Source organism: Cygnus olor, chromosome 7 (assembly GCF_009769625.2).
Source record: "Cygnus olor isolate bCygOlo1 chromosome 7, bCygOlo1.pri.v2, whole genome shotgun sequence".
Taxonomy (NCBI): domain Eukaryota; kingdom Metazoa; phylum Chordata; class Aves; order Anseriformes; family Anatidae; genus Cygnus; species Cygnus olor.
Window position 1 is genome coordinate 21,561,021 of NC_049175.1, and position 23,930 is coordinate 21,584,950.

At 48.1% G+C, this 23,930-nt stretch overlaps 1 protein-coding gene across 1 annotated transcript; it reads right to left on the reverse strand.

The window, feature by feature from the left end:
* Positions 1-14,617: 14,617 nt before the first annotated feature.
* HHEX (hematopoietically expressed homeobox) lies at positions 14,618-19,943 on the reverse strand. The gene is made up of 4 exons (XM_040564154.1): positions 19,461-19,943; positions 17,720-17,898; positions 17,491-17,541; positions 14,618-15,866 (listed from the first exon to the last, which is right to left on the reverse strand). Exons 1-4 carry the CDS (start codon positions 19,840-19,842, stop codon positions 15,633-15,635), a joined length of 846 nt encoding a protein of 281 aa, XP_040420088.1. The 5' UTR covers positions 19,843-19,943; the 3' UTR covers positions 14,618-15,632.
* Between the last annotated feature and the right edge of the window lie 3,987 nt (positions 19,944-23,930).

A 23,930-nucleotide genomic window follows, 5' to 3' on the forward strand; every position in this document is an offset into this window, starting at 1 on the left:
TTAAATACTTCTGAAGATCTCATCCTAGTCAGGGTATTTCATTTGCTGTTTTGCTCTGTTAGGTGAGTAAATAGAGACTTGGGTTTTTTTTTGGTGCTGCTCTTGCCACATCTAAATGGCAGTTGAGTAAATAACAGACCAGACAGCCAATATGAATATGTTGGCCTGTCAGCTAAGTATGCCACCAGCAGCAGTATACACCATGGGAGTATGTCCTGCTCCTTTCTACCTCATGAAAAATCATTCTGATGTCAACAGTACATCTGAGATTAGGGAAAAGAGAAGCCTGGAAGATCTGGGCATGGTCTTTGCAGGGCCAGAGTGCAATTGTTCCTTAATAAATACACCAGAAGGATAAATGATGAGAGGAGAAAACAAGTTTTTAAAGAAGAAGATAGTGCTGATGCATAAAAGAGTGATAGTTAAGTGGCCATAAGCATGTCTAGGTTGGCAGTAGAAGACTCTTAAGCAGAGCAGAGATACTTCAGTTCAGCCTCAAGGTCGTGTGGGAGATTGTAGGGGACAAGGAGTGGAAAAAGTAGTTGCATGACTTTAATGCAGTTCCTTTCACTCCCTCCAGTGATGTACATAAGGAGAAGCCTGTGAGAAAAGAAGACTAAATTCGATGAGTCAGGAGAGTTCTTCCTGTCCTTGGTTTCTGAGTTTCTTTGGGTGCCTCCACACACATCATTGTCCCGTTGTAGTGTTGGCCAGGGCAACCCTCAGAACTGTATACATGAACAAGAGCACCTTCAGGATGTTAGAGGACTTCAAAGCACAATCATCACCATCTCTGCTAACAACGCTGTTAAAACTATGACTCCCCTCTCCAGGAAGGTCAGGAAACAGAGAAAATAACACTTGTTCTTCAGATCACACAGTTTCTTATTTGTATTGTGATTCTTCTAGTCCTTTATCTTTACATTTTGTCATTTTTCTTCAACAGTTTTGCATTACAGGATCTTTGGGCTCTCTTTAAATGAAAGCTCAAATTATCACACAACAGCAAGAACCGAGTCTGAAAATGAAATCTAAAATAAGATTTTAAATGCAATAAACAACGCAACACGAGGAGTTGGCAACACCTCTGCTGTGCCACTCTGGGCAAGTCTGTGCCTCTTTGCTCCCTTTCCACTGAGAAGACAGATGCCAGAGAGGCAGCTCTCTGTGTATCAACCTCACACATGAAAGCTGCTGAGAAGGTGAGATCACAGAGACCTTTGCTTTGGTGTCATCATCCTGGAAAGAAAGAAGTACTGAATCAAAGGCTTCAGGTCTTTCATGTGAATAAAGAGCTGATCCCACAAGCTTGGAGGCCTCTGCTGACTGGCAAAGCCGAGCCCTTGAGAACTGACTTCACACCAGCTCAGCAAAGAAAAGGTGCTGTGCCAGTGGTCTCAGGGGCTGGTGCCACCTCAGCAGGTTCACATGAGGCTGTTATTCACCAGGATAGCAGAACTTCTAATTTCAAACCATCACACAGTTATTTTAGACTTGATAGCAGCCCAGCAAATTAAGGTGTATTAGAGAACTGGTAGCACCACCTGGTAGACCTGGGGCATGGGAACAGCACAGCCACCTAGACTTGTCAAATACACGCCATGCGAGTTGGCATGGGCAGGGAAGCTCTTTTTACAGCTTATTTACAGCACAGGCGACTCCTTTCCCAGCTGGAGGAGCACAGCAGGGCTGGTCCCCAGAGGATCCTTTTGCCTCCTGCCAGGCCTTGCAGGCAGGAGGGCTTGCTGCCACCTCCACGCTGCTGCCACCGCATCCAGCGAGGGCAGAACCTCTGTGCCCCTGGGGACAGTGCGGAGGGCGGAAGGGTGGGCCCAGGGAAGGAAGGAGTGGGTGGACTGCAAGTAGGCACAGACACGTCTGACTCTCCTTCCACCTTCTAGTGGGGCTTACTGGGGAAATTGTTTTGTTTGCCCACCATTTGCTCTTCCTGAAGCAAAAGGAAAAATTAAAGCTGAAATCGTCACCAGTTGCAGCCAAGGGTTATCGTGCTTTCAGGGCAGTGATGGCTGGATGCTGTCAGCAAGGAACAGAGACAAGTGGCAACTGAAGTTCTTAAAACAGATTGTGTCCTCAGGTTTGGGACATCTCAACAAAATATAAATTGTCTGGGCTGGAACTGTTTTTCCTTCTGTTTTATGGGGAAAAGGGATCATTTATACCCGTGAAATAGAAAGCAGTTTTAAATCTAATCAGCTAATTTTCCATGTATTTTCTCTACCAAAGGCTGGTCACCAAAGATAAATTCTCATTTTACTCATGCAGATGCTGGCATTGGCTTCCACGGGGGCAACTACATAAAAAGGAAGAAGAATGGGCAAGATGAGCTGTGCCCTTTCCACATCAGTGGACTGACTGTCCTTGTAATTCTGGAGGGACAAATTTCAGGCTTGACCTGAAAGTCTGCAGATCATTTCATGTAAGTAACTGTAAAATGTGCAACGCTTCCTAAATATATACGTTTTGTATTTCTAATGGAGTTGCCACACAGACCATGGGGTCTGTCACATAGCTAATTTGCTAATTATCCAATATATTTTCAATTGGACCTCCAAGAAATCCTTCATCTGCCAGTGCAGGTTAGTGACTGAGCATTGGATGTCAGAGTAGCACTTCTTGCTCATACTGCATTTGGCTTTTTATTACTGCTTTACCAATTCTGATAAAACTAGTAAAGCTTTCTGCAAGCAGAGCCTGATGAAGTGAAAGATATCACAGGAGAAATGGAAATCCCCAGGTCTTTTTTTTTTCCCTCCTCCAGCTTTCACAGCTCTCCCCACAGTGCTGCAGCTCCTGCAGTAGGTCAGTGATACAAGTCACTTTTAAAAGAAGGGGATGAATCAGGAATTAATATTAAACAGTTTTGCTTCAGTTATAACAAGACTTGATGTAATTTGGACTTTCTAGAGGAGTATAACATGGCATTTGCACAGTATGGCTTAAGAATCTGCCCTGTTCCAGACAAGTTTTCCGTAAGTAACTCAGAGTATCCAAGTGTAACGTTCTTGCATTAAAAATGGGGCAATGCCTCTGCAAACACCTGTGTGTTTCGCAGGAGCAGTCACACAACAACAGATGATGGGGATTCACAAACTCTGTCTGCCCGGAAGCAATGGCACTGCACGTGAGGCGCTCCTGCAGGAGTGGTTGCACGTATGTCACAGTGGAAGTGTGCCTCGTCCAAGAGAGGAATTTGTGTTATCAAAGAGGGATTGTAAATCATCTGCGGCATAGGAAGGCCCTGGAAGAGTGGCTGTGTCACCCGAGCAATGACTCACGGTATGAGCCAGAGCTGCCTCTTTACACACAGAAGCCTCATCACAGCAAATGTCTGAAAATCCGAGTGGCTTCAAGTGTGAACACAGAGCACAGGCAGGAAAGGGTTGGTCCCCTGCCTCCTGCCCAGAGACTGGGGGTGACCCAGACACCCTGGAGACACAGAACTCTTGGAGCAGTGGGTTTTGCATTTGGAAAGCTGCTCTTAACTTTTTAAGCCTCCTTAACACAGAAAAAAACAACATTGGGAAGTGTTCTCCATAGCAGAGCTCAGCAATTAAAATTGACAGAGATGTGTGCTAGCTGTATGTAGTTTAATTAGTCTTAATGATGCATGAGATACTTGCACTATATTTTACAACCAAGAAGCAAGACAGATACATTAATTTTTATATCATGGTAATACAAAGGTATTTAGTTTGGTCTTTTTAGTGAAAAACCAGGCACATTTTTTTCATTCTTCTGTTGTCTTCATTATGCATTAAAAGAATTATTAAATGAGACAGTTAGCACTTTATGTTGTATTCAAAACAAGTTTCTCAAAAATCTGTTGTGGCATTGTTTACTTTTGTAATGGGATTTAAGGGGCTGCTGGAGAAATCTGTCATGTTAAATAAAATATAGTGAACAAAACAATCACAAAATGATCCTACTGTCTTAAATTGGCTGCAGTGCCATGTGCACACACTCAGCCTCATTGCCTTAGAGCAGATTCTCCTTCTCTTAACACAAACCCTTAAATGGCAGCTACACCTAGATCAGCCTGGAGCCACTTCATACCTCAGCTTGGGTCTCCTCAGACAAAGCAGGTGGCTTCCATAGTCTCAAACACACCTAGAGATGGGCCTGCAGGTACATCAGCTCTTCCCAGTGGAAAAGGCAAGTAATATGGTAGAAGTCTGTAGGACTCTTGATACTCCCAATGCAGATCTTCTGAGCCCATGGTGCTGGCACTGGTATAGGCACATTGTAAGGCTGGGATCAGGGTCCTATGTTGCTAGTGCTCACAACCCCGCCTGGATAACAGCACACACCTGGAGGGGAGTTCAGAGCTAGAGGATCCTCAGGAACCAGCTTATCTGACCAGCAGAAGCCATCTAATTTCATCCATTTCAGCATTTGTCAGTTTGAAAACCTTTTTTTATTTTTTCTTGCTACCTCTTGGCAAAAATAATTGCCCAAGCAAAACTAAATAAATCCATATGGAGAAGGAACAGAAAATAAGGGAAAAAATGGAGGCCCAGTCATAGTTTAACTCCAGCTTCAGCTACCTTGACAGCAATAGTGCAGTGTTTAGATAACTTTTGGCCACCCAGTCAGTTTAAGTTATTTTTGTGCCATCGAAACCTGATTTATAGTCTGGAACTTATCTACTATAATAGAGCCAAATGAACTTTAAAGATCAACCTATTATGAAATGACTAAAAACAAAGGTTTTAAGGAAATGACAACTGACCCCTCTCCATAGCAGCACAGTGCTACAAGAGACAGCTGTAATGGCATAAATGGGTGGTTTATCAGCTTTCTGCCAGGGACTGACAAAATCACGTCAAATGAGGCATTAAAGCCCTGGTTTTGAAAACTGTGATAAATACCAGCTAATCTACTGACATAATATATATTGAGTCAAATATTTAGTTTTGCATTAAATCTAAATCCAACATTAGAGCATTTCCTCTTGATTAAAAAGGATAAAATGTAGATGTTATTTTATGCTCCAGTTCCCACGTCTAATTAATGCTCAGCATTCGGAGCCATTTCTGACATTACAAATGTATTAGCAAACATGCCAAGGAAAGGGGGGGAGACACAAGGGAAACAAGTGCAAAATCTATATGCTTAATTCATATTTCTCCATTTGCAGTAGCTAATATGTTATTGCAGAGACTATTTGCAGACACTTGCCCTACCAGTGAACAGCTAACTTCCCTGATTGCTTATATAAACAGTCTTCTAGATCTGGAGACAGACGTTATAGGAGAGCACATAGCTAATTTAATTTTAGTATCATTAGGAATTAAAAGCAGGGCATTAATAGATTCACAGTAAATGTTGGCTAGGCAATATAAGCATTATACAATAGGACTATTAAGAGCTTTAATATTTGAGAGTGATCATATAAAAATGTTTGCAAGAAAGTTTATTGTCTTGGGAATAAGATGTACTTAATTAGAGAAATGATTACTGCTGAGATAAAACACTACATTGTTTTTGAATTGTATATTACTGATCTTAATGGGCATGAGAAAAGCCTGCTTTAAAATTTATTTATATTTATAGGGTATTTTATTATCTACTTAGATCTAGAAATAGAATGAGGCAAATCCTCATGAATCTCTGAAATATATCCATTTGTTCTGCATTATATTCTCAGCATTATGCATAAGCTGATTCTCATAAAGCAGCTATTTGAGAAATTAGTTTTATTATCAACTAATATGACTTTTAAACTCCTGTTGTAGTTTGAAATATGCTACACCATAATTACTCATTTTGTTGAGAACATTTTAGAAAGCTTATACGAAATTTGTGGCTGTGTGTGACAGTGTGAGCTCAGCTGAAAGAAATGGAAAAAAAACCAAACAAACAAAAAACCAAAACATAAAATAAGCAATCACCTACCACCTTAATTTCAGGTGATGTATTGATTTACTGATTTGGGAGAAAGTCGCTGTAGTCTGACACTCCTAGCTAAGTCTGTCACAAAAACCATAGTATGTACATCCTGGGGGATTTGGTATATCTCACCATACCAGAGAAATAGATCTTCATACTACAAAATAAACACAGAAGAAATAAATAAAACACAAAACTAAGGAGAGCTGTAAAAATGGACTTCAGAATTGACTAGTTTTTATATTCAAGAAAATTACACCCTGACTCTTCCCCTCCCACCCCCCACCATCCTGTTCTGCAAAGGATTCTCGCAAGTGGGCCCATCGGGGGAAGGTGGTTGCACACACAGGTGATATTCTGATGCAACTCACTCTTTAGGTTAGTAATTGCTTTTATTTTCTTTCCTCAGCATCTTATCTCAAAACCACAAAGACCTTAAGCAGAACCATAGTTCAGAAAAGTTCTGCGAATACCTGGCCCTGGACACTTTCCTGAGCTGGCTATTCCCAGAGGTTCTCTGTGCAAGGCTTTCTATCACACAGCCCTGCTCGTAGAGAGCTCCCAAGCGCTGATTTCCGCCGGGATGGGTGTCCTGGCCTGATTACAAAGCAGGAGATCAACCTACTGTTGATAGCAGCTATCATCAATAAATGCCTTTGCATCCGTGTTAAAAATGGTCTGATTGTTCCTGTAAACAAATCACAACCAAATTTGCCATCATTCCAGAAAGTGCAATGGTAAAGCAAGTTGCTCTGGCTCTCTCTCTTCTGTGAATGGGTTTATGCTACTTAAACCTGAGAGCTTTTAGTACCATTTTGGACAGACAGGTTGATCACAGTAACACTGATATAACTGACTTGACTGGCTTGACAATACAAGTGAGTCACAGAGTAGTTCTACACAGCTCTTGCTGTTCCTCTCCAATTCCACAGCCAATACAGAGCACTGGAAGGCAGAGACATCCCCCTCACCACACCCTAACATGGCAATAGCCAATGTAAAAATAAATTTTAAAAAATCAACCCCCAAACAAACAAACAAACAAAAAATGAGATCCTTAATACTTTTGTAGTCTGAAAGACCTAAATCAACATTGTGTTACTGATAAGTGTTTCACATCATTTTCATGCCATAGTTTTGTGTTACAGTATAAAATATCTTCTGACACTTACTCTAACATAAAGAAATACTCCCCATTAATGGCCAAGAACTTGGTGTAGGTCTTGTGATTTACATTGCTGTCTTAACCTCAGAATGCAACACTGGTGGTTTCATTTGCCTTGCACTTTGTATTTCAATTGGGTACCTTAAAATCTAGGTAACAGACATACAGGTAGCTCAGGAGCTACTGAGATGTGGGAACTTAGAGTTGCTATAGATAACTATTGTAAGATACTAATTTTATTACCTGAGATGTTTGGAGGCACGTGCTCTAAGGTTGGTTTACCAATACCTTTCCTCATCAGTGCTGTGTTCTTTTGTTTCTTCTTCCTATTTCAACAGTCATGTTTGACTCCAGAGAGATGTAAGTGATACATGGATTGGCACAGAACCAAATAAGATGTCAGTGGGAATATCCATCCCCCAAAGACTTGTCCTACTGAATTTGTTTTAAATTACTTCTTAACTTCTAACATCTACCTCTAATCTTTTGTGGAGGGAAAAACAAACAAAGAAAAAATCCATTTCTCCTAAATGTCTCATTCTGGAACTTGATTCATAACCTTTTGTTACATCTTTGTACTGAGAGGAAAGCATGTCTGGCTGCTGTTAAGAGTTCATCAGGTTCTTGTGACTGAAGTCACATTGCTTGCAAGAATGATGAAATTCATCCCAGACTCCTCATTCTGACGGGAAGGTGGCTATCTTTCTATGAACTCATCCAAAAACAAAACAAAACAAAACAAAACAAAACACAAAGAAGCAGAACTCTTGCCAGTTGGGTTTTGGAAAGGGGATCTCACATTCCTGTATAACCACTGACCAATCATTTACCTTTTCTGTGATAGTCATCCTGCAAACATGAGAAGGTGTTAACTTGGAAGAATTTGCTCATGTGAAATGCATAAAATGCCATACATTACAAGCAACACCTATGTCAGGACTGCACACACTGTTGCACACGGAATCTGGATGGTGACACACAAAGCCCTCTATCAGCAGCTTCCAAACTAGCAATGTCAGGCACAAGACGAGGTGTCTTTGTTACTCAGAAATCTCCATATCACTGGTACCTCATATTGCCATGTTGGCTTCTGTAATATCTTCACATCACGGGGCTTCTTCCTTCCACAGGGATGACACATGCTGTCTCTACTTACATTTATCCTTATAACAACCTCTGTTTTCTGCCACCCAATGAACTTCTAACATTTATAGTTGGAACGACTTTAATGTCAAGAAACTGTTTTTTCTTCCATCTTCCACTCTGTTGATAAGGTTTGCATATTTAGACAAAGCCTTAAAATATTTAGAAGTTTACAGGTCACTTAAGCAAGCATAAAAACTTATTTCATATCCTTATTCATCTTTACATACCTGGTAGATGTTAGTCATTCAAGACATGAGCGAGAGCTTGTTCAGATGCTAAAAATATCACATGTTTACACTTGTAAATCACCATTAGCAAATGATTTTCCTAATGCTTCGGACAATATAGTAGCAAAGTGCAGCTGCTTCAGCCAGAATGGTATTTTAGTGATTTTTAAGAACTTAATGAGATCAGGTAATTGACTAGTGAAGCTAAAAATTTTACCTTCAATTAAACAATCAACAGCTCCGTACATCAACATAATCATCTTCGTCCCTCCACCTCCCCGTTACCAAATCAATATGTGGGTAGCAGTTGTCTAAGAAACCACTTCCTCTGTGCTTCTAAACCAGCATTCAGGACCCATTTTAAAGCATTTATTCAATTAGTCTGGTGTAATTTGCAAATAATGGAAAGTATGTAGTAATGCAGATTCCATAAGCAACTAAGGAAAAATAAGACCTTAATTCATTTGTTGTTTAACAACATTATTTATCCTACATTCATTCTGGTGCTACCAACAAATAACTTAATACTCTACTTTTTAAAGTATCAGGATCTGTGCTTAAGTTGGCAGCTCTAGATGTATTAATTATATATAGGAAATAAGACTGCACAGGTTATATTAATGAATCATGCAATTGATAGTTCAGGAGGTAGTCATGAGGCAAAAGTATTAGATTAAAAAAAAATACACATGGATATAAAATAATTTTGTCAAGAAACCACTTCCAAGGGCTATATTACAGCACAGTAATTTCATTCTGGAGTGTTGAGTTTTGAATCAAAACTGCTGCCCCCAACCACAACTGTGAGTGCAAAATATTTATTTCTTGAAGCACAGGGAACTTCTGCAATCTTGCAAAAGATTCTGAAACTGAGCACACTTACACTGCTGCGTTACCCTCGGAGGAGTGCTGGTATCGTGTTACCTGCAGGCATGTGTAGCAGAACTTTCTTTAGCAAAAACTTTCATTTCCATCTGCAAGTATCATATGTTTTCTTACAGGAAAAAAAAAAAAAGCCAATAGTTAAAAATGGAGAAAAACTGCAGTGCAGCATGGAGATGCTAAAGGTGACTTTCCAATGTATGTTTTTTAAATTAGGTCATAAATATACTCTACTATATGCTAATACTCACCTCCTGAGCTCCCTGCGAGTATGTCCTGACCACCCAGACACTCCTAAAAGTTCAGGAGGATGCAGCTGGTGGAGCAAACCAGCACTCAGCATGAATAGAATTCATTAAGAGAATAGCACTGGCAGCAAGCAGGTGTCTTTTATTCAGCTATTGCAGCATCAGCACTGTCTTTTCTTACTACAGTATGGGAACCTGAACAACGTGAAGGCTATTTGTATGCAATTTTGACCAAGATTTTCAAAAGTGACTTGATTTGGTTCAACCCTAAACCTCCCCAAAAGAGCTGCGTCAAAGGGGCCTGGTTGTCAGGAAGTGCCGCGAGTCTCCAGCCTGCTGAGCAAGACGAGCCCCATAGTGCAGCCTGCCAAGAGCGTGGCTGCCTCTGCTGCCGTCAGGCACTGCCTGCTGCCCCACTGAATTATTTTTGGCTGCTTCACCAAGGGCAGGATGCTCCTAAAGGAGGGTGGGAGTTACAGCACCAGGGAGGCAATGTTGTACTAAGTGCAACATCGGTGACAGAGACAGCACTGCCTGGGTCAGCCTCCAGGGCCTGAACCAGGGAGCTGGGCTTAGCTCCATTGGGTGGGCCCCATCCACTGCTTCCTAGGGTTGTTCCCAAATCTCCCCAGGGTGGAAAACTACAACCTGGTCCCTGCTGCCCACACAGTTTGGCATAATGTTTCCTGACAGTCACCAGGCAAAATGAACCAAGTCAGTGCAGACCTCTTCCTTAAAGTCAATTGTATTACACTAACTTGGGCTGTTTTCATTCAGGGTAGGTCTGGAAAGGACTCCCCTGGCAGAAGCAAAGAGTTTTGGTGACAGACCTGGGAGAGCAAATCCCCAGAGAGTAACCTCTGCTGCTGGCCCAGCCTTTTGCAGAACTGTCTTTCTGTGCCTTAGGTTTGCTACAGGCCTCAGCTGCTCTCTGATTGACTCCATGCGTGAGGTTAGGAGGTCTTTTGGCTGGGTAGGAGGGTTCCTTCTTACACAGAGAAGGAAGTGGAAGAACTGATGTGTATAAAGCAAAGTTACCTCTTCCCCTTTTAACCTGTGATCTTTATCCTGATATCTGCAGCAAGTCATTGAGATAAATTGCATTGTGGTGGGCAGTCCTGACTCATTTTAAAAGAGTTGTACCCTCATGTGGGTGTACCCCAGGATAAACACTCTCTTTTAGTACGTCTAGACTAGGATATAAGTTGTGTTTTTTAAGATACTAGCTAACGTGGCTCAACTAACACGTTCTGAAACCTTGCATAGATAGGACAAGTCAAATGCTAAAAGGTGTTAAAAAGTGTTTGCTAAGTCATTCTAAAAATACAACTTCTATACCCGTCTAGACAATGCCAGAATACTTTTTAAAATGACACACCGTGCTCATGGGAAGTCTCACTGCAACAGCCAAGGAGAATTGTAACACAGGAAACAATCAATAAGAAGTTTCTCCATGTAGGTCTTCAAAGCAATGACAAAAATTGACACGCAGGGAATCCTCTAAGGTCTTGTCTAGACAATAGGAGAAAAAGATCCTGTTTCAGTAGGTTTAGTTCAGTCAGACCCTATATTTTTTCAAAAGCAAAACCTACCAAAAGTCTTCCGAGATCACGTTCTGCTCAGTTTTATTAGGTCTGTAGTCCAGACAGACAATAACTCAGCCTGCTAAAGTCATATTAAAGGTATTGAATAGTCTATGTGCTGTCAGATGGGATTTTTAGTCCTTAAATAAGATTGATTGAATTATTTCTCCTGGAAATGGCCCTTTCCCTAAGGCAGATGAGATCCTAGCTCATTTTCCATGCCCATTCACTCTTGCCCCAATGCATTTGCCTAAGTTGTACCAATGACAGCGAAGCTCAATGTGTCTTTACCATCAGTATTTCCAGTTGGGTGTGAGCACCAGCTCATTTTGTACAGGCCACCAGACAGCAATTGGTTTTGAGTCTGACTTCATTTAGCAGCAAACTCAGACAAAGCCCTCAATCTAATCTACTCCTTTAAACTGCTATTTTAAACTGTCTAGCCCACATGCATGCACACGTTCACATTGTAAAAATTGTGATCTTCTACAGAGTCAACAGATAAGCTCTTAGTCATTAATGTACATCCTTACACTGTTTTGCTTCTACCAAGCTGACTGGAGAGTGAACAAATTAGAGTAAGTGTTTCCCAGAATTGTACCGGCATCTTTGACATCTTAAACAATACTTTCACAATACTTTCAGGAAAGCTTTTTTTTTTTCTTTTTTTTTTTTTCTTTAAGAGGCAAGGGAAAAAGTCATTACAACAAGCATGAGCCCAGCCTCTCTGACTTTTTATACGGGAAAAAAGAAAAAAAAAAAAAAAGTCAATTAGTTCTGTTTATTATTAAGGCTTTATGGGTGGGTATCAGTCTGGTAGGAAAAAAAAAAAAAGGAAAAAAATCTACATTTCAATTAGCCCATTATGGATGATGTCTTTATGACATGGGTGGGTACCTGGTTGTCAGGGAAAAATTTAGGAGTCACAAACTCAAACGAAAGCATCCACTAAATAGTAATTCACTTGTATAACTCCAAGTGACTAAATTAACAGAGTCTCAACTTGGCTTGCTTGTTCTTAGTAGTCATTTGCCAATAGCTCTTGAACAATGGAGTTGTAAAATGGAGCCACTTAAGTTATCATGATGAGTTCGTTTCACAGCTGTGTCAAGTTTTTTTGGCCTTGGGGTGCACCACCTGAAACATTTCAGAAAAATACATTGATTTTCTTTTTTTAAATAAAGGCCTGAAGCCAACAAAGCCCATGAGTCAGAATAAGGCTGAAGCTCCACATTCAGTAAAGGCTCTTCAGTAAGCACTTGCTGTCACTTTCAGTACTGGACAAAATATTTCTGTCCTTATTAAAGCCAAAGCATCATTAAACATTAGTTGGAGGTTGATCTGAATAAGATCAGCATGCTCTGACCTGCCCTTGGTTCTTACTTCAGGTTTTCAGCACTGCCTGTCTTGAAATTTTCTCTTGTGCTAAAATGATGTCTTTAAAATCTTGTCTTTAAAATCTAATCTTTATATAGATATATTTCTCTACTCTCTCTCTCTCTCCCCTCTCTCTATATATATGTAACTGAAAGACAGTAATACCATGCACAGATTTTTTGTCCTCTGAGAAGCCACCTGATAGCAGATTTCATGGGGGCCTACTATAATTTATTGGTGTCCACTAAACTCAGTGGTAAACCCTCCATTAATCCTTGATGAACAGAGGCAGGTCCTTTTCTGTGAGAGCAAACAATTAGGCGCCCTAAGTTATTATTTCCTATTATTGTGCAATAAAAGAGGCTCCGGCCATTTCATTAGAAAGGATTAGAGTGTCCGGGACTGCAAACATCGTGCAACCACTTTCCTCCTCCCCCCGCCGCACACCGCGGAAGCACTCGAGGCTCCCCCGGGGACGGCCACCGGGCTGCCCCACGCGTGTCCGGCCGCGGGGTGCACCCAGACCTGCACATGGGCGGCCTCCGGGCTTTTGGGGCCGGGACTCTCTGGGCCCTGGGTCCCCCCGGCGCTGCCCCCGGCCCCAGCAGCCCGGGCATCCCCCGCAGCGGGTGGCTGTGCCCGGCCCGGCCACGGTGGCCCCCGCAGGCCCGGGAGCCGCGGTGTTTAAGGAGTCAAAGTACATAGGCAGCTGGGTCGATACCCTATTAGGCTAGAAACAGTTGTGCATATCAAAGGCCGACGAACCTAATGACTAAAAATATAAGTACCTGACCCGGAGGATTAATCACACACTGTCAAGCTGAAATTGGTGCAATTCTTCCAATCATTAACGTTTTGCTTACAAAAATGTGCTTTTCTGTTTGTTTTTCTGCTAAATGATAACCATTTTCAAGTTGAATCTGCTGATAAAAGAGTCGAAAACAAGACGGGAGTTGTGCTGTAAAGGTCAGACGTGCTATTTCGGCATGAAATAGCCAACAGGCAAACAAATACGAAAAAGCAGGGTGGCACGGAGGGGGCTCGAAGCTTTGGCCGAACGGTGTAAAGTGCCTTGGCTGCTTTTCTCCCGCCGAGGAGGGCGCGACGAGAGCCGGGCAGAGCCGCCCGCAGCCCCACGCGGGTCCCCAGGTGTTTTGCCCACCTGCCGCCGAGCCGTGAGCCCGCCGCGGGGGGCAGCGAGGGCATTTGCACAGCCTGGGTGGCGGCCCTATTGTCACCTGCCCCGACACCCTGCAAATCCACATCCCCGGCTCGGCGGCTGCCGACGGAGGCATCCGCACTGCCCACCCGCGGGGCGCCGCCGTGCGCGCAGCATCCCGGGGCTCCGTTCGGCACCGGGGGGGTCTCCTCCGGGTCCTGGCCCCTTGGCACTGGGGGTGACCGCGGCCTGCCCCCCCACACCCGGCGGGGGTGTCTTTTTAGGTCTTAAAACCCTAAAACTCATCTCGGGCCACTCCGCTTTGCAGAACGCGCGGCCGCTCCCGCGAAGCGAGACCCCGTTTAGACGCAACCCGAGCCGGTCTCGCGCCTCCATCCCCTGCTCCCCGAGACCCTCCCCCGGCACCGAGACCCCCCCGGGGCTGCCCGGCCGGGGCGGGCGGAGCCGTGCGGGGAGCCCGGGGAAGGGCGGGCAGCGACCCCGGACGGGCCGAGCCCCCCCCGTGCCCCCTGCTTGCCGTGCTCCTTCCCGCGCCCCCGGGCCGGCGGCATTTCGGAGAAAGGCCGATGAATAACCACTATTGACTCAGGCAGGTCAGCGGCTGCCCCGGCTGGGGTCGATGCCCGGCATCGAGCAGAGCCCGCTCCTCCTCCAGCCCTTGTCCCCCCCCCGGGATCCCAGCCGGGACCCGCACGCACCCCCCCGGAGGATTCTCCAGCCCCGCAGCTCGCCCGCCGAGCGGCTGTGAAACAGCAACGAAGCACTGAGCCCACGCGGGACACGACAGACACGAGGGACCGGCCACCGGAACGGCACTGTGGGGGAAAAACCCTATCACAGCTTCCCCGGGCACTGCTGGGGAGGTTTGGGGATTCTGCTGCCAGAAACTGGACGGCGCGTGGTGCAGAGTTTAGTTTTATTTCACAGATGAGTCCACCAAAAATTAAATACCACTTTTTGCTTTTTTTTTTTCTTTTAACATTGAACAAATATGTACAAAATATGAACAATGTGAGGTATAAAACCGCAAGACTTTTAAAGCAAACTAGTATGTACAAAAGCAGATATGTATACAATAGGCATTATCTTCCCTCTGGCTCTGTGCCCCATTTATCCCCTGCAGCCGATGCCAGGTTCTCTCCTGCAGCAGGGCACTATCACTCCTTGCATTTTCTTCTCAAATATGAAAACTGGAAAAAACAATGCTAGAGATTTTTCAAGGAGAAAAATACTTTTTTTTTTTTTTTTTTTTCTTCAAATGGAACCATCCAGGCTGCAGGTCAAAGTCCTCAAAAATTTGAGGAGGCACATTTATCTCATGCAAGAGCAAGAACAGATCTGTCCAAAGACTCCACCTGATAAAGACAGGGATGCCTCAGTAGAGAGCACCATGGCAGGTAAAAGGGTGTGAGCATAAGGCACTTGTAGGGATGGTTGAATCCCTCTATATTTCAATGAACACATTTCTCTGCTTGCAAAGGGTGTTTAAATTAATCTATTTAAACTACATTTGTTTACACATACAATAGGCTTAGTCCTGCAATCCGTACTCAATTCCACGCTAGCCAGAGATGAGTTCTGCCTGATCCCTAACAGCAGCTGATCCAGACCCCCAGTGAATAAGGATGGGACGCAGTACTATGTTCCAGTTAGAACATCAATTAATGTACAAATATATCTTACAAATTAAATACAAACCACGGATCTGTTCCTTTAACCAAATTAGAGATCTGACAAAAATGGACTGTTTGCGGAAAATACGTCTTGCTTTCTCTGCTTATTATAAAACAAGTCTGTCTGTTTCTTTTTCTTCCAGTGGAATGCTGAAAGTCTTCTCCTATAGCAAAATACTCTTTCAAGCCAGCCCCTGGTAAAGTGCAAGCCGAGCTAGGGTCCACTCTCCGCGTGGGGCCGTTAGTGGGAAGGGTTGTAAAAGCCTTTGTCGCCTTCAATGTCCACTTCTTGATCAGAGTCATCGGAGACGTCTGACTCCAGGTCCTCCTGCGAGGCGGGCGAGGGGGTGTACTGCGAGCCGTCCAGGGACACCTCCTTGCCCTTCTGCTCGGGGCTCGGGCAGCTCTCTGGCCTTTGGTCACCGTGACTGTCAGCACCTTCCACTTCTTCCTTCTTGGTGGCTTGAGGGTTCTCCTGCAGGGAAAGAAACCCGCGTGATAGAGAAATATGTGCCACAGCGCCAGGAGGCCTGAGGGGCTGCGCCGGGAGGGAAAACCACTGCAGGTTCCCTCAGACCCTGCAGGGAAGGGCAGGTGTCCCGCTGCTGCCCGGGCCTCCCGCCCACACTCCCACCCTGCGAGCGGCACCGGGCCGGCCGGAGGCTCGGCTGTACGCGGGGCTCGGCTCTGATCCCGCGCCCCGGCAGCCACAGGGGACGCTGCCGCGAATGAGGCTCCTTGGCGATGGTTATCGCAGCCACTTCAAAAGACTGTGGAGCTGCCGGAGCCCAGAAACCTCTGAACTTTTTTCTTTAGCAAAGCAAATGTTTATTATGAGTCTACAAACACGGACACACAGCTTCCTCCTGCCCCGATCTTTCCTTAATTACACCCAACGGCAAAAGGAGGGAGGCCGAGTCCATCAGTGGTCCGAAAATAAACGGGAAAAAATATACTAATGAAGCTGTAAGGCTAAACTTCAACATTAAAATACACACCACTGAAAACCAAACCAGCCCCCACAAAGCCAGAGCCCTGCTCCCAGGCAGGAGTAGCCCTGTGTCGGCAGCCACCTGGGGAGCCTCGTCTACGGGGCATGAAATGACACTCCTAAGCAAAGAGAAAGCAGGCAGAGACAAGCACCCATGATACATTAGTGCGGGCTCAGAGAAATGGATGTGACTGAACAAAAAGGAGGAAATGACTTAAAATGGCCGAGGTCCCAAGCGAGCTCTCCGGACATTGTGGAGGGGTCAGGTCCCGCCAAGGAGCGAAGGGATTTTGTTCAAAATCAACAGAGGTACTGAGGTGAAACCCGGGGTAAGGCCACAGAATAAATATTCTAGAATGTGGCACTGTGATTAGTTTTCTGTTCTTTTGATATTAAAGGCCAATTTTCCAGTGAGACTCGCCAGTCCTGTCACGCTCACTGCATCAGGCCACGATGCAGGGACTTTTCACAGATCTCTGAGCCGAGGGGCCCTGATCCGGGTGAGCCGGGCAGGATCAGGCCCTCTGGGCCGTGAGGACAGATTTATATCCACTTGAGCACAACTTGTGAGGGAAGGGAAACCGCTTTGAGCGCTCAGTTCACACACTGTAACTATTCGTAAACGAAAAGTAAAAGCAACTTAATTTTCCATATGCTCCTCAAAACTAACAAGGCATTTGTACTCGCCTCTCCCAGCGTTTGCAGAATAAATCGCCTTGTGTTTATTAAGAGAAGGTGATTTAAAAGGCCGGTAAATATTCTCCTCCAAAACAACTGCCTAAGTGATTTACTGACAATCACTTATCTTCTCCACGTTAATTGGATAAACAACATATGGGTTTACAAAACAATTAGCGTGGAGTTTTAATAGGCGGTGTGTGAAAGCCGGGCATAATTGATATAGGAACTACATTAGGAGCTTTTAACATTAGTGCTGCCTGAACGAGCCCTCATGGATTCCAGCATGACTATTTGTCTTTTTAATCAAGGTGAAGAGGTTAAACAGCCTTTCAGATGACTTCTGCATACAACCTGGAATAGGCGAGCACGGGCGTAAGATAAGACAATTAAAATACTTATTTCTATAGAAACGGAAACATCCCTGTACCTGCTTTAGACGCCTCCATTTGGCTCTGCGATTCTGAAACCACGTTTTGACCTGAACAACAAAACGAGAGAAAAGGCACAGGGTAGTCGGGGAGCAACGGGAGCCTCACCCGAGTTGTGGAGAGAGAAGCAAATGCTGGTCCCCGGAGGAGGGGAGCCGGGGGCACCAGGGCAGGGGCAGGGGCAGGAGCAGGAGCAGGGGCAGGGGCTGTTGTGCAGCGCGGCCTCACCTGCCTCTCGCTGAGCTGCAGCATCTTGGCCAGGCGCTTCCTCTCCGGCGGCGAGAGGTATTTCTGCGTCTCGAATTTCTTCTCCAGCTCGATGGTCTGGTCGTTGGAGAAGCGGACCTGTCCCCCTTTCCTCTTGTGCAGCGGCCGCTGGATAAAGGGGCTCCACAGCAGCGGCTTCCCTTCAGAGAGAGGCACACACAGCGCCGCTGTCACCGCCAAGCCCCGCTGCCAGCCATCCTGAGACCAGGCCCGGGGGCTCGGTGGGGCCGTGTCTGGCCTTGCCCCGCTCCTGTCCGTGCCCCTGACTCAGCCTCCCCCTAGATTTTGCCTCCTCTGATTTTTCGCCTCCGCCAAACGGAGAGACCAGTTAAAGCCACTCTGCGGGCTTTGGCAACGTTTCCGTCAATGTGTTTCCTGTTGGTCTATCTCAAAAAGAAAAGAGTGAGAAGACGAAAAAAAAAAAAAAAAAAAAAAAAAAAAGACCTTTGCTTCCTTCTGCTCTCTTACTAAGATGTCCCCAAAAGGGCGCTGGGGTCGGGCGCGGCTGGGGAGGCACCGACAGCAGCCTCAGCGGCTTGGGGCAAGCAGCGCCTGGAGCCCCCCGGAGCTGGGGGCTGGCGGGGTGGCGCCGGGACCAGGACCAGCACCGGGACCAGGACCAGGCCGGGGCTCTCCAGGGGCCGGCTGGAGCCGCGGGCTGAGGCGACACGGAGGGGGCCCGGCCCTGCCACCGAGCAGCAGCCGCGTCCCGGGCCCAGCGGCTCCGGCCAGTGCCCCTGAGTCACCGTGTTTGTCTTTCTGTCTTGCTGCCTGCAGCCTTTGAAATTCGCTGCATTGTTTTTCAAGATTTTGCTTGCGTCAGGCTTTAGTAATTCTGGTGCAAAACAGACTCAAAAAATAGGAAGCAACTGGTTATTTTAGCTGTCATAAAGTCACATCCCACACAGAGGAAATGAACAATATCAGAAAAACGGATCCCGGCTATCAGAAGTCGAGTGTTTCCTGAATTTGTCTGTATTGAGGATGTCGATAAAGTAATCAGCAACGTGCACGACTCCCGGGGAAGAGCCTGCTTCAGGCGGCCAGGAAAACACTTAACAGCTTCTGAAACCAGATTTACTCCTATCGAGAGCTCAAGGTTTCCTGTATGAACGGAAAGGGTCAGCCTCTTTCACTGCACAGCCGCGGTGAGTCAGGTCCAGTTTTGCAATCCCCCCGAACAAGTGCGGCGGCCCGGGCCGGGGCGGCGCTGGGCTCGGCCCCCGCAGCGGGGACCTTGCCCCCGGCCCGGGCCGAGCGGGGGCCGCCGGGGCCGCCCCCAAGGCGCGGGGGAGCCGCGGGGGCCCGGCGCGCGGAGCCCCGGCCCCGCCGGCTGTTTTTCAAGTCATCCGCAGGAAAGGGCTCAGATCTGCGCTGCGATCTCCCAGCACAATTAAAACTCCCCACCAAAACCACACGCGACATTACTAAGGACACTCGCAGAGTCACTTGGTTGAAGGAAAACAAATCTGAGTCACCGCGGCCGCGCACTGTGGTCTCGCTCCCAGCGCCGGAGCGCGGCGCTTCTTTAATTTACTGTAAATCAGACGGAGACGGAGGGAGGCCGGGGAGGCACGGAGGGAGCGCGGGATGGCGGCGGGGCCAGGAGGGGCCGGGGACAGCTTCCCGTGCCTTGTCCCGTGTTGGACGGGAAGGGACGGGACGGGACGGGCTGGGAAGGGGCGGGGGGGCCGTGGCTTACCCAGGGGGTCCTGCCGGATCAGGGCGTGCGTGTAGTCGCCGACGGCGCGGGGGAAGGAGTAGAGGGGCCCGGCGTAGGCGCCGGCGCCGTAGGTGGCGGCGAGGTGGTGGGAGAAGGCCGGGTGGACGGGGGTCGGCTCGTAGACGGGGGTCCGGTACGGGGCCACCAGGCTGGTGAAGGACGAGTTGGGCGACGGCAGCGTCGGCGGCGGCGGGGCGGGCAGGGAGTGGGGGGCCGGGGCGGCGGCGGGGCCGCGGCCCAGGATGTCCTCGATGTAGAAGGGCGTGGGGTGCGCGGGCTGCAGCAGCGGCGTGGGCGCGTACAGCGGGACGCCGACGCCCAGGGCCGCCGTCGGCGCCGCGCCCGGGGGCTGGTACTGCATGGCCCGGCCACCCCGCCGCCCGCGCCCCCCGCGCCGCCCCGGCCGCCCCTGCCCAGAGCCGGCCCCGAGCGCCGCGGCCGGGAGCTGGCACCGCCGCCGCGGCTTTCTCTGGGCTCGGGTTACCCTCCGATAGGTTTCTATTGGCGCGGGGCGGAGCCCGCGTGGTCTCTGTCCCCTTCCTGCCACGGCTCCGTCTAGCCAATGAGCCCGGCCAGGGAAGGGGGAAACCACCCCCCGCCGGCAAACGCTCCCCCCCCGCCCGCCTCCCCGCAGCAAACGCCCCGCGGCGCCGATCGGCGGGACGGGCCCCGACGGCACCGCGCGGGGGCACCGACGCCGGGGACACCGGGCGGGCTTCGACGGCACCGGGCCAGGACTCGGCGCTGCCTCCCTGGCCGGATGCGGGGAGACCCCGCGGGGGAGAGCCCCCCGCACGCGGGATGAGGGAGAGGCGGGGAACGGGGGGTGCGCGGCTGCCTTGTCCCCCGTCCCCCCCCCGGTCTCCCCTCCGTGCTCAGCGGAACCCGGGGGAAGCCCCGCGCCGTCGCTCCCCGTGGCTGCGGGGACCGGGAATGGGGCAGGGGGGCCACGGCCGCCGAGCGGGGGCCACGCGTGGGTGGGGGGCGGCGGCGGGGCCCTGTCCCGTTCCCCGGGATGGCCCCGAGAGCCCGGCGGGGCGCGGAGCGGGGCGGCGCGATTTCCTGCTCGGTGCCTCGCCGGCCAGTACACAGCGGGGCGGCGCGGGGCCTGCGGACGCCCCTCGACGGGGCAGGCGCGGCGCCGGGCCCCGGCTTTCCGACAGCCCCGAAGGGAAGCAGGCGCCGAGGCCGCGCCGGGCGGCCGCTCGCCCTCCTTCCCTCCAGCAGCGCCACCTGGACCCCGGCGATTTTCGTTTCCAAAAAACCCGCGGTGCGCTTCCTCCTGCCCCGCCGCCTCCCGGGGGGTGGGAACGGGCCGGGACTGGACGTGAGCGCTCACCGCATGCCGGCGGCTCCCGGCCCCTCGCCGGGGGCAGCGACCCCCGCCCGCCCCGGCCCCCCCGGCACTCGGCCCGACGGCGGCGGCGGTGCCGGTGCCTTCCCCGTGGGAGCGCGGGCGGCAGGTGCCCGCCGGGCCGCTGCTCCTCATCCTCCCCCGGACCCCTCCGGGCTGGTGACAGCGAGCGCAGAAGGCTGTTAAGGAATAGCAGGTGCTGGTTTAACAGTTCGTATTCTTGCCTTTTTTTTTCTTCCAAAAAAAAAAAAAAGGTCTCCGGTTCAAACCCACGAAGATCTTAATAACTAAGAGGCTCAGAGCAAGACGAAAGGGTGTTGGTGAAATGGAAATATATATATTTTTAATAATATAGGGAGGTTGTTTTTTTTTTTCTTTACATTGTTAACAAATGCCAAAACTCACCTTTAAAGCGTGGTCTTGTGTCTTGTAAATATCAGGTACACGTAAAGTGAGCTGACAGTTTTGATTATTTTTTCTCTCCGTGCTCAGTCTCCCAGGCATTGCTCTTTCCAAGGGGCTTAGCTAATGTTTTCATCTGGAAGTGTTGGATTTGCAGCTTGATTTACTTAATAAATGTACAGTAAACCGATGACCCATTGCCCTCTGGAATAACGACGTGCATGATATGAGGCAGCGGCGTAGAGGGCCTCTACAATATTTTACAAGCTGTCGATTCAAAATCCTGAGAACAAGTTTAAGCAAAAAGTAAAAAAAACATGTTTTGCCATATTATTGGGAAACAAATAAATAGAGGAAGAGATTATTCTTTTCTGACTTTTATACAAGCAATAGGCCTTGTTAAAAGGAAGTTTTAATGGCACAGTTATTACATTCCACTACCACTGCATAATCCCTAACAAGAAAAATGAAGCACTTAATTTTGCAGTTCTGCAGCACCGCCCCTTTCAAATTCAATTGTTAGACCTTAGCCTTCCTCCTTCCACGGGTTGGAGACTATTAAATCCGCATTCATGAAATGTCACATTTATTGAACTACATAATTTTTTAATATCACTAGTGCAGGTTTTATAGTTGATTTTATTGTTTTTATGGCCATTCGGGGCTCTAAAACCCGGATTTTTTCAATGTTGTCCTTATAATTTTTTTCACACAGTCAGAACTAATAAAATAGAACAGTTGTGACTTTTTAATGCAAGGGGTCTCGGAGTTTCAATATTTTCACTCTGCTGGATACTAAAACCAATAAAAATACATGAGATTTTAATTATTTTCTGGATTAAATAAAACCTTTTTTCCCTTTCTTTTGGAACACGCATTCTGTTTGTAGTTTCTGTTGTGAGGGAGATAGCGCAGCTCCAGGTAAGAAGCACGGTACCAGGATCTCCGCGGTGATGGGCATTTAGAGCAAGGGCTTGGAGGCACCGCAAGCTCAGCGCAAGTGCTGCGGGATTTCTGGTCTTTCTTCGCCAGGTTCCCTCTGCGAAGCACTCCAATCCATCTGAAAATGCTCGAGAGAGAGAGAGAAAAAAATACATACCCCCCTTTCCTGATTAAAAAACCTTTCCCCTTAATTTTCTTGGAATGCACTCGAAACACCCCCGAGTTTTGTCGCTAAGCTGGGAGCTGCCGGGGGGCGGCGGGGAGGGATGCGAGCATCCCCGCGCCGGCACGGGCTCAGCCCAAAGGGATCGGCTGCAGAACTCATTATTTGCTGTAATAACTTCGGGGCCCTATCCTCCCGTTCTCTCTCTGTGAAATCCCCTGCCTTCGAGGAGCCCTGAGCGGAAGGAACCAAAAAAAAGAAAGAAAGAAAGAAAAAAGAACAAAAAAGAAAGAAATGGAAAAAAATACAATTGAAAAAATAATAAAATAAAAAAGAGAGAGAAAAAAGGGGAAAAAAGAGAGAGAAAAAAATAATAAAAAAAAAAAAAGGAAAAGAAAGATTGAAAGAAAATCAGGGACCCGACCTGCTCCAGGTGGTCCCCGCTGCCCGCCCCGCCTGCCTGCCCAACGCCGCCCTGGGCCACTCCGGCCCGGGGGGTCCGGGAGGATCCGAGGGGTCCGGCAGGGGCTGGTAGGGGTCTGGGGGCCGGCAGGGTTCTGGGGGCCGGTAGGGGACCCCCGCCGGCCGCCGTGGAGCCCCCTCGGTGTGGCGGCGCTGGGGGCAGCCCAGGGAGGCGCTCAGGTGCCCACAGCGCCGGGGCGAAGAGGACCAGGTGGTGCTAGAAAGAAAAAGGGAACGGAACGGAACAGGGCAGAAGAGAACAAACAAACAGACAAAACGAAAACCAAGCAAAGAAACAAAAAAACAAACGTCGGAAAAACAGGAAATGGATGCAGGGGCTCCCCAAACTAGCGGCAAATGCGAGGTGTTATTTTCCACCGCATGCCCCCGGTTACCTGCCGCAACGCCCCACGGAGGTTCCTGATTCCCGGGGCGGTCATGCCAAGCTATGAACGACCCCCACGATGTTTAAGGGCAACGAGTCCCGAAGCCCAGAACTCTCTGCTTGCCTCGCAGGTTCTCTTACCACTAGCATTTTTTTTGGCATGGTACCTGCCCGGTTTCTGCTTTCAAAAATGGGAGTTTTGCCCATCGTAGCACCCTCTGTGCCTCTGCAGACCTCAGGAGAGTTACACCAGGGATTAATTGTTCCTAGCCGAAATAACTGCGTGTGGCTGTTCACAACTAGAGAACGATCCAGCAGAGTCCATCTTTTACCAGCCAGCGCAGGCTACCAGGAGAGTCATCTGCTAATGCTACCTGGCGCTTTCCAAGAGGATCCAGCCCGCAGCCATTCCATCCCTTCCCATTACTGAAAGTATTTCAAGACTCTTCCAAGAGAGGTGAGGCCACAGCCTTGAACATCATCCAAGGAGGAAATAGGAGGGAGTTCACCTCTCTGATTTTCCTAGCGCCGTCGAAGCCAGACTGCTCCAGACAGAGGCACCGCACGTTGCGAGGTGATGTCAGTCAGTGCTGCCGTCTTCCAGATAAGTCATCTGTTAGATATTCACTTCTTACATCCTCCTCCTCCTCACCATCCTGATTTGATTTACTAAATGCACTACAACCGTAGCAAAAATTAAGGCAGGTCACTTTCTAAAGAATTCATTAGTTGTAGCAGGAC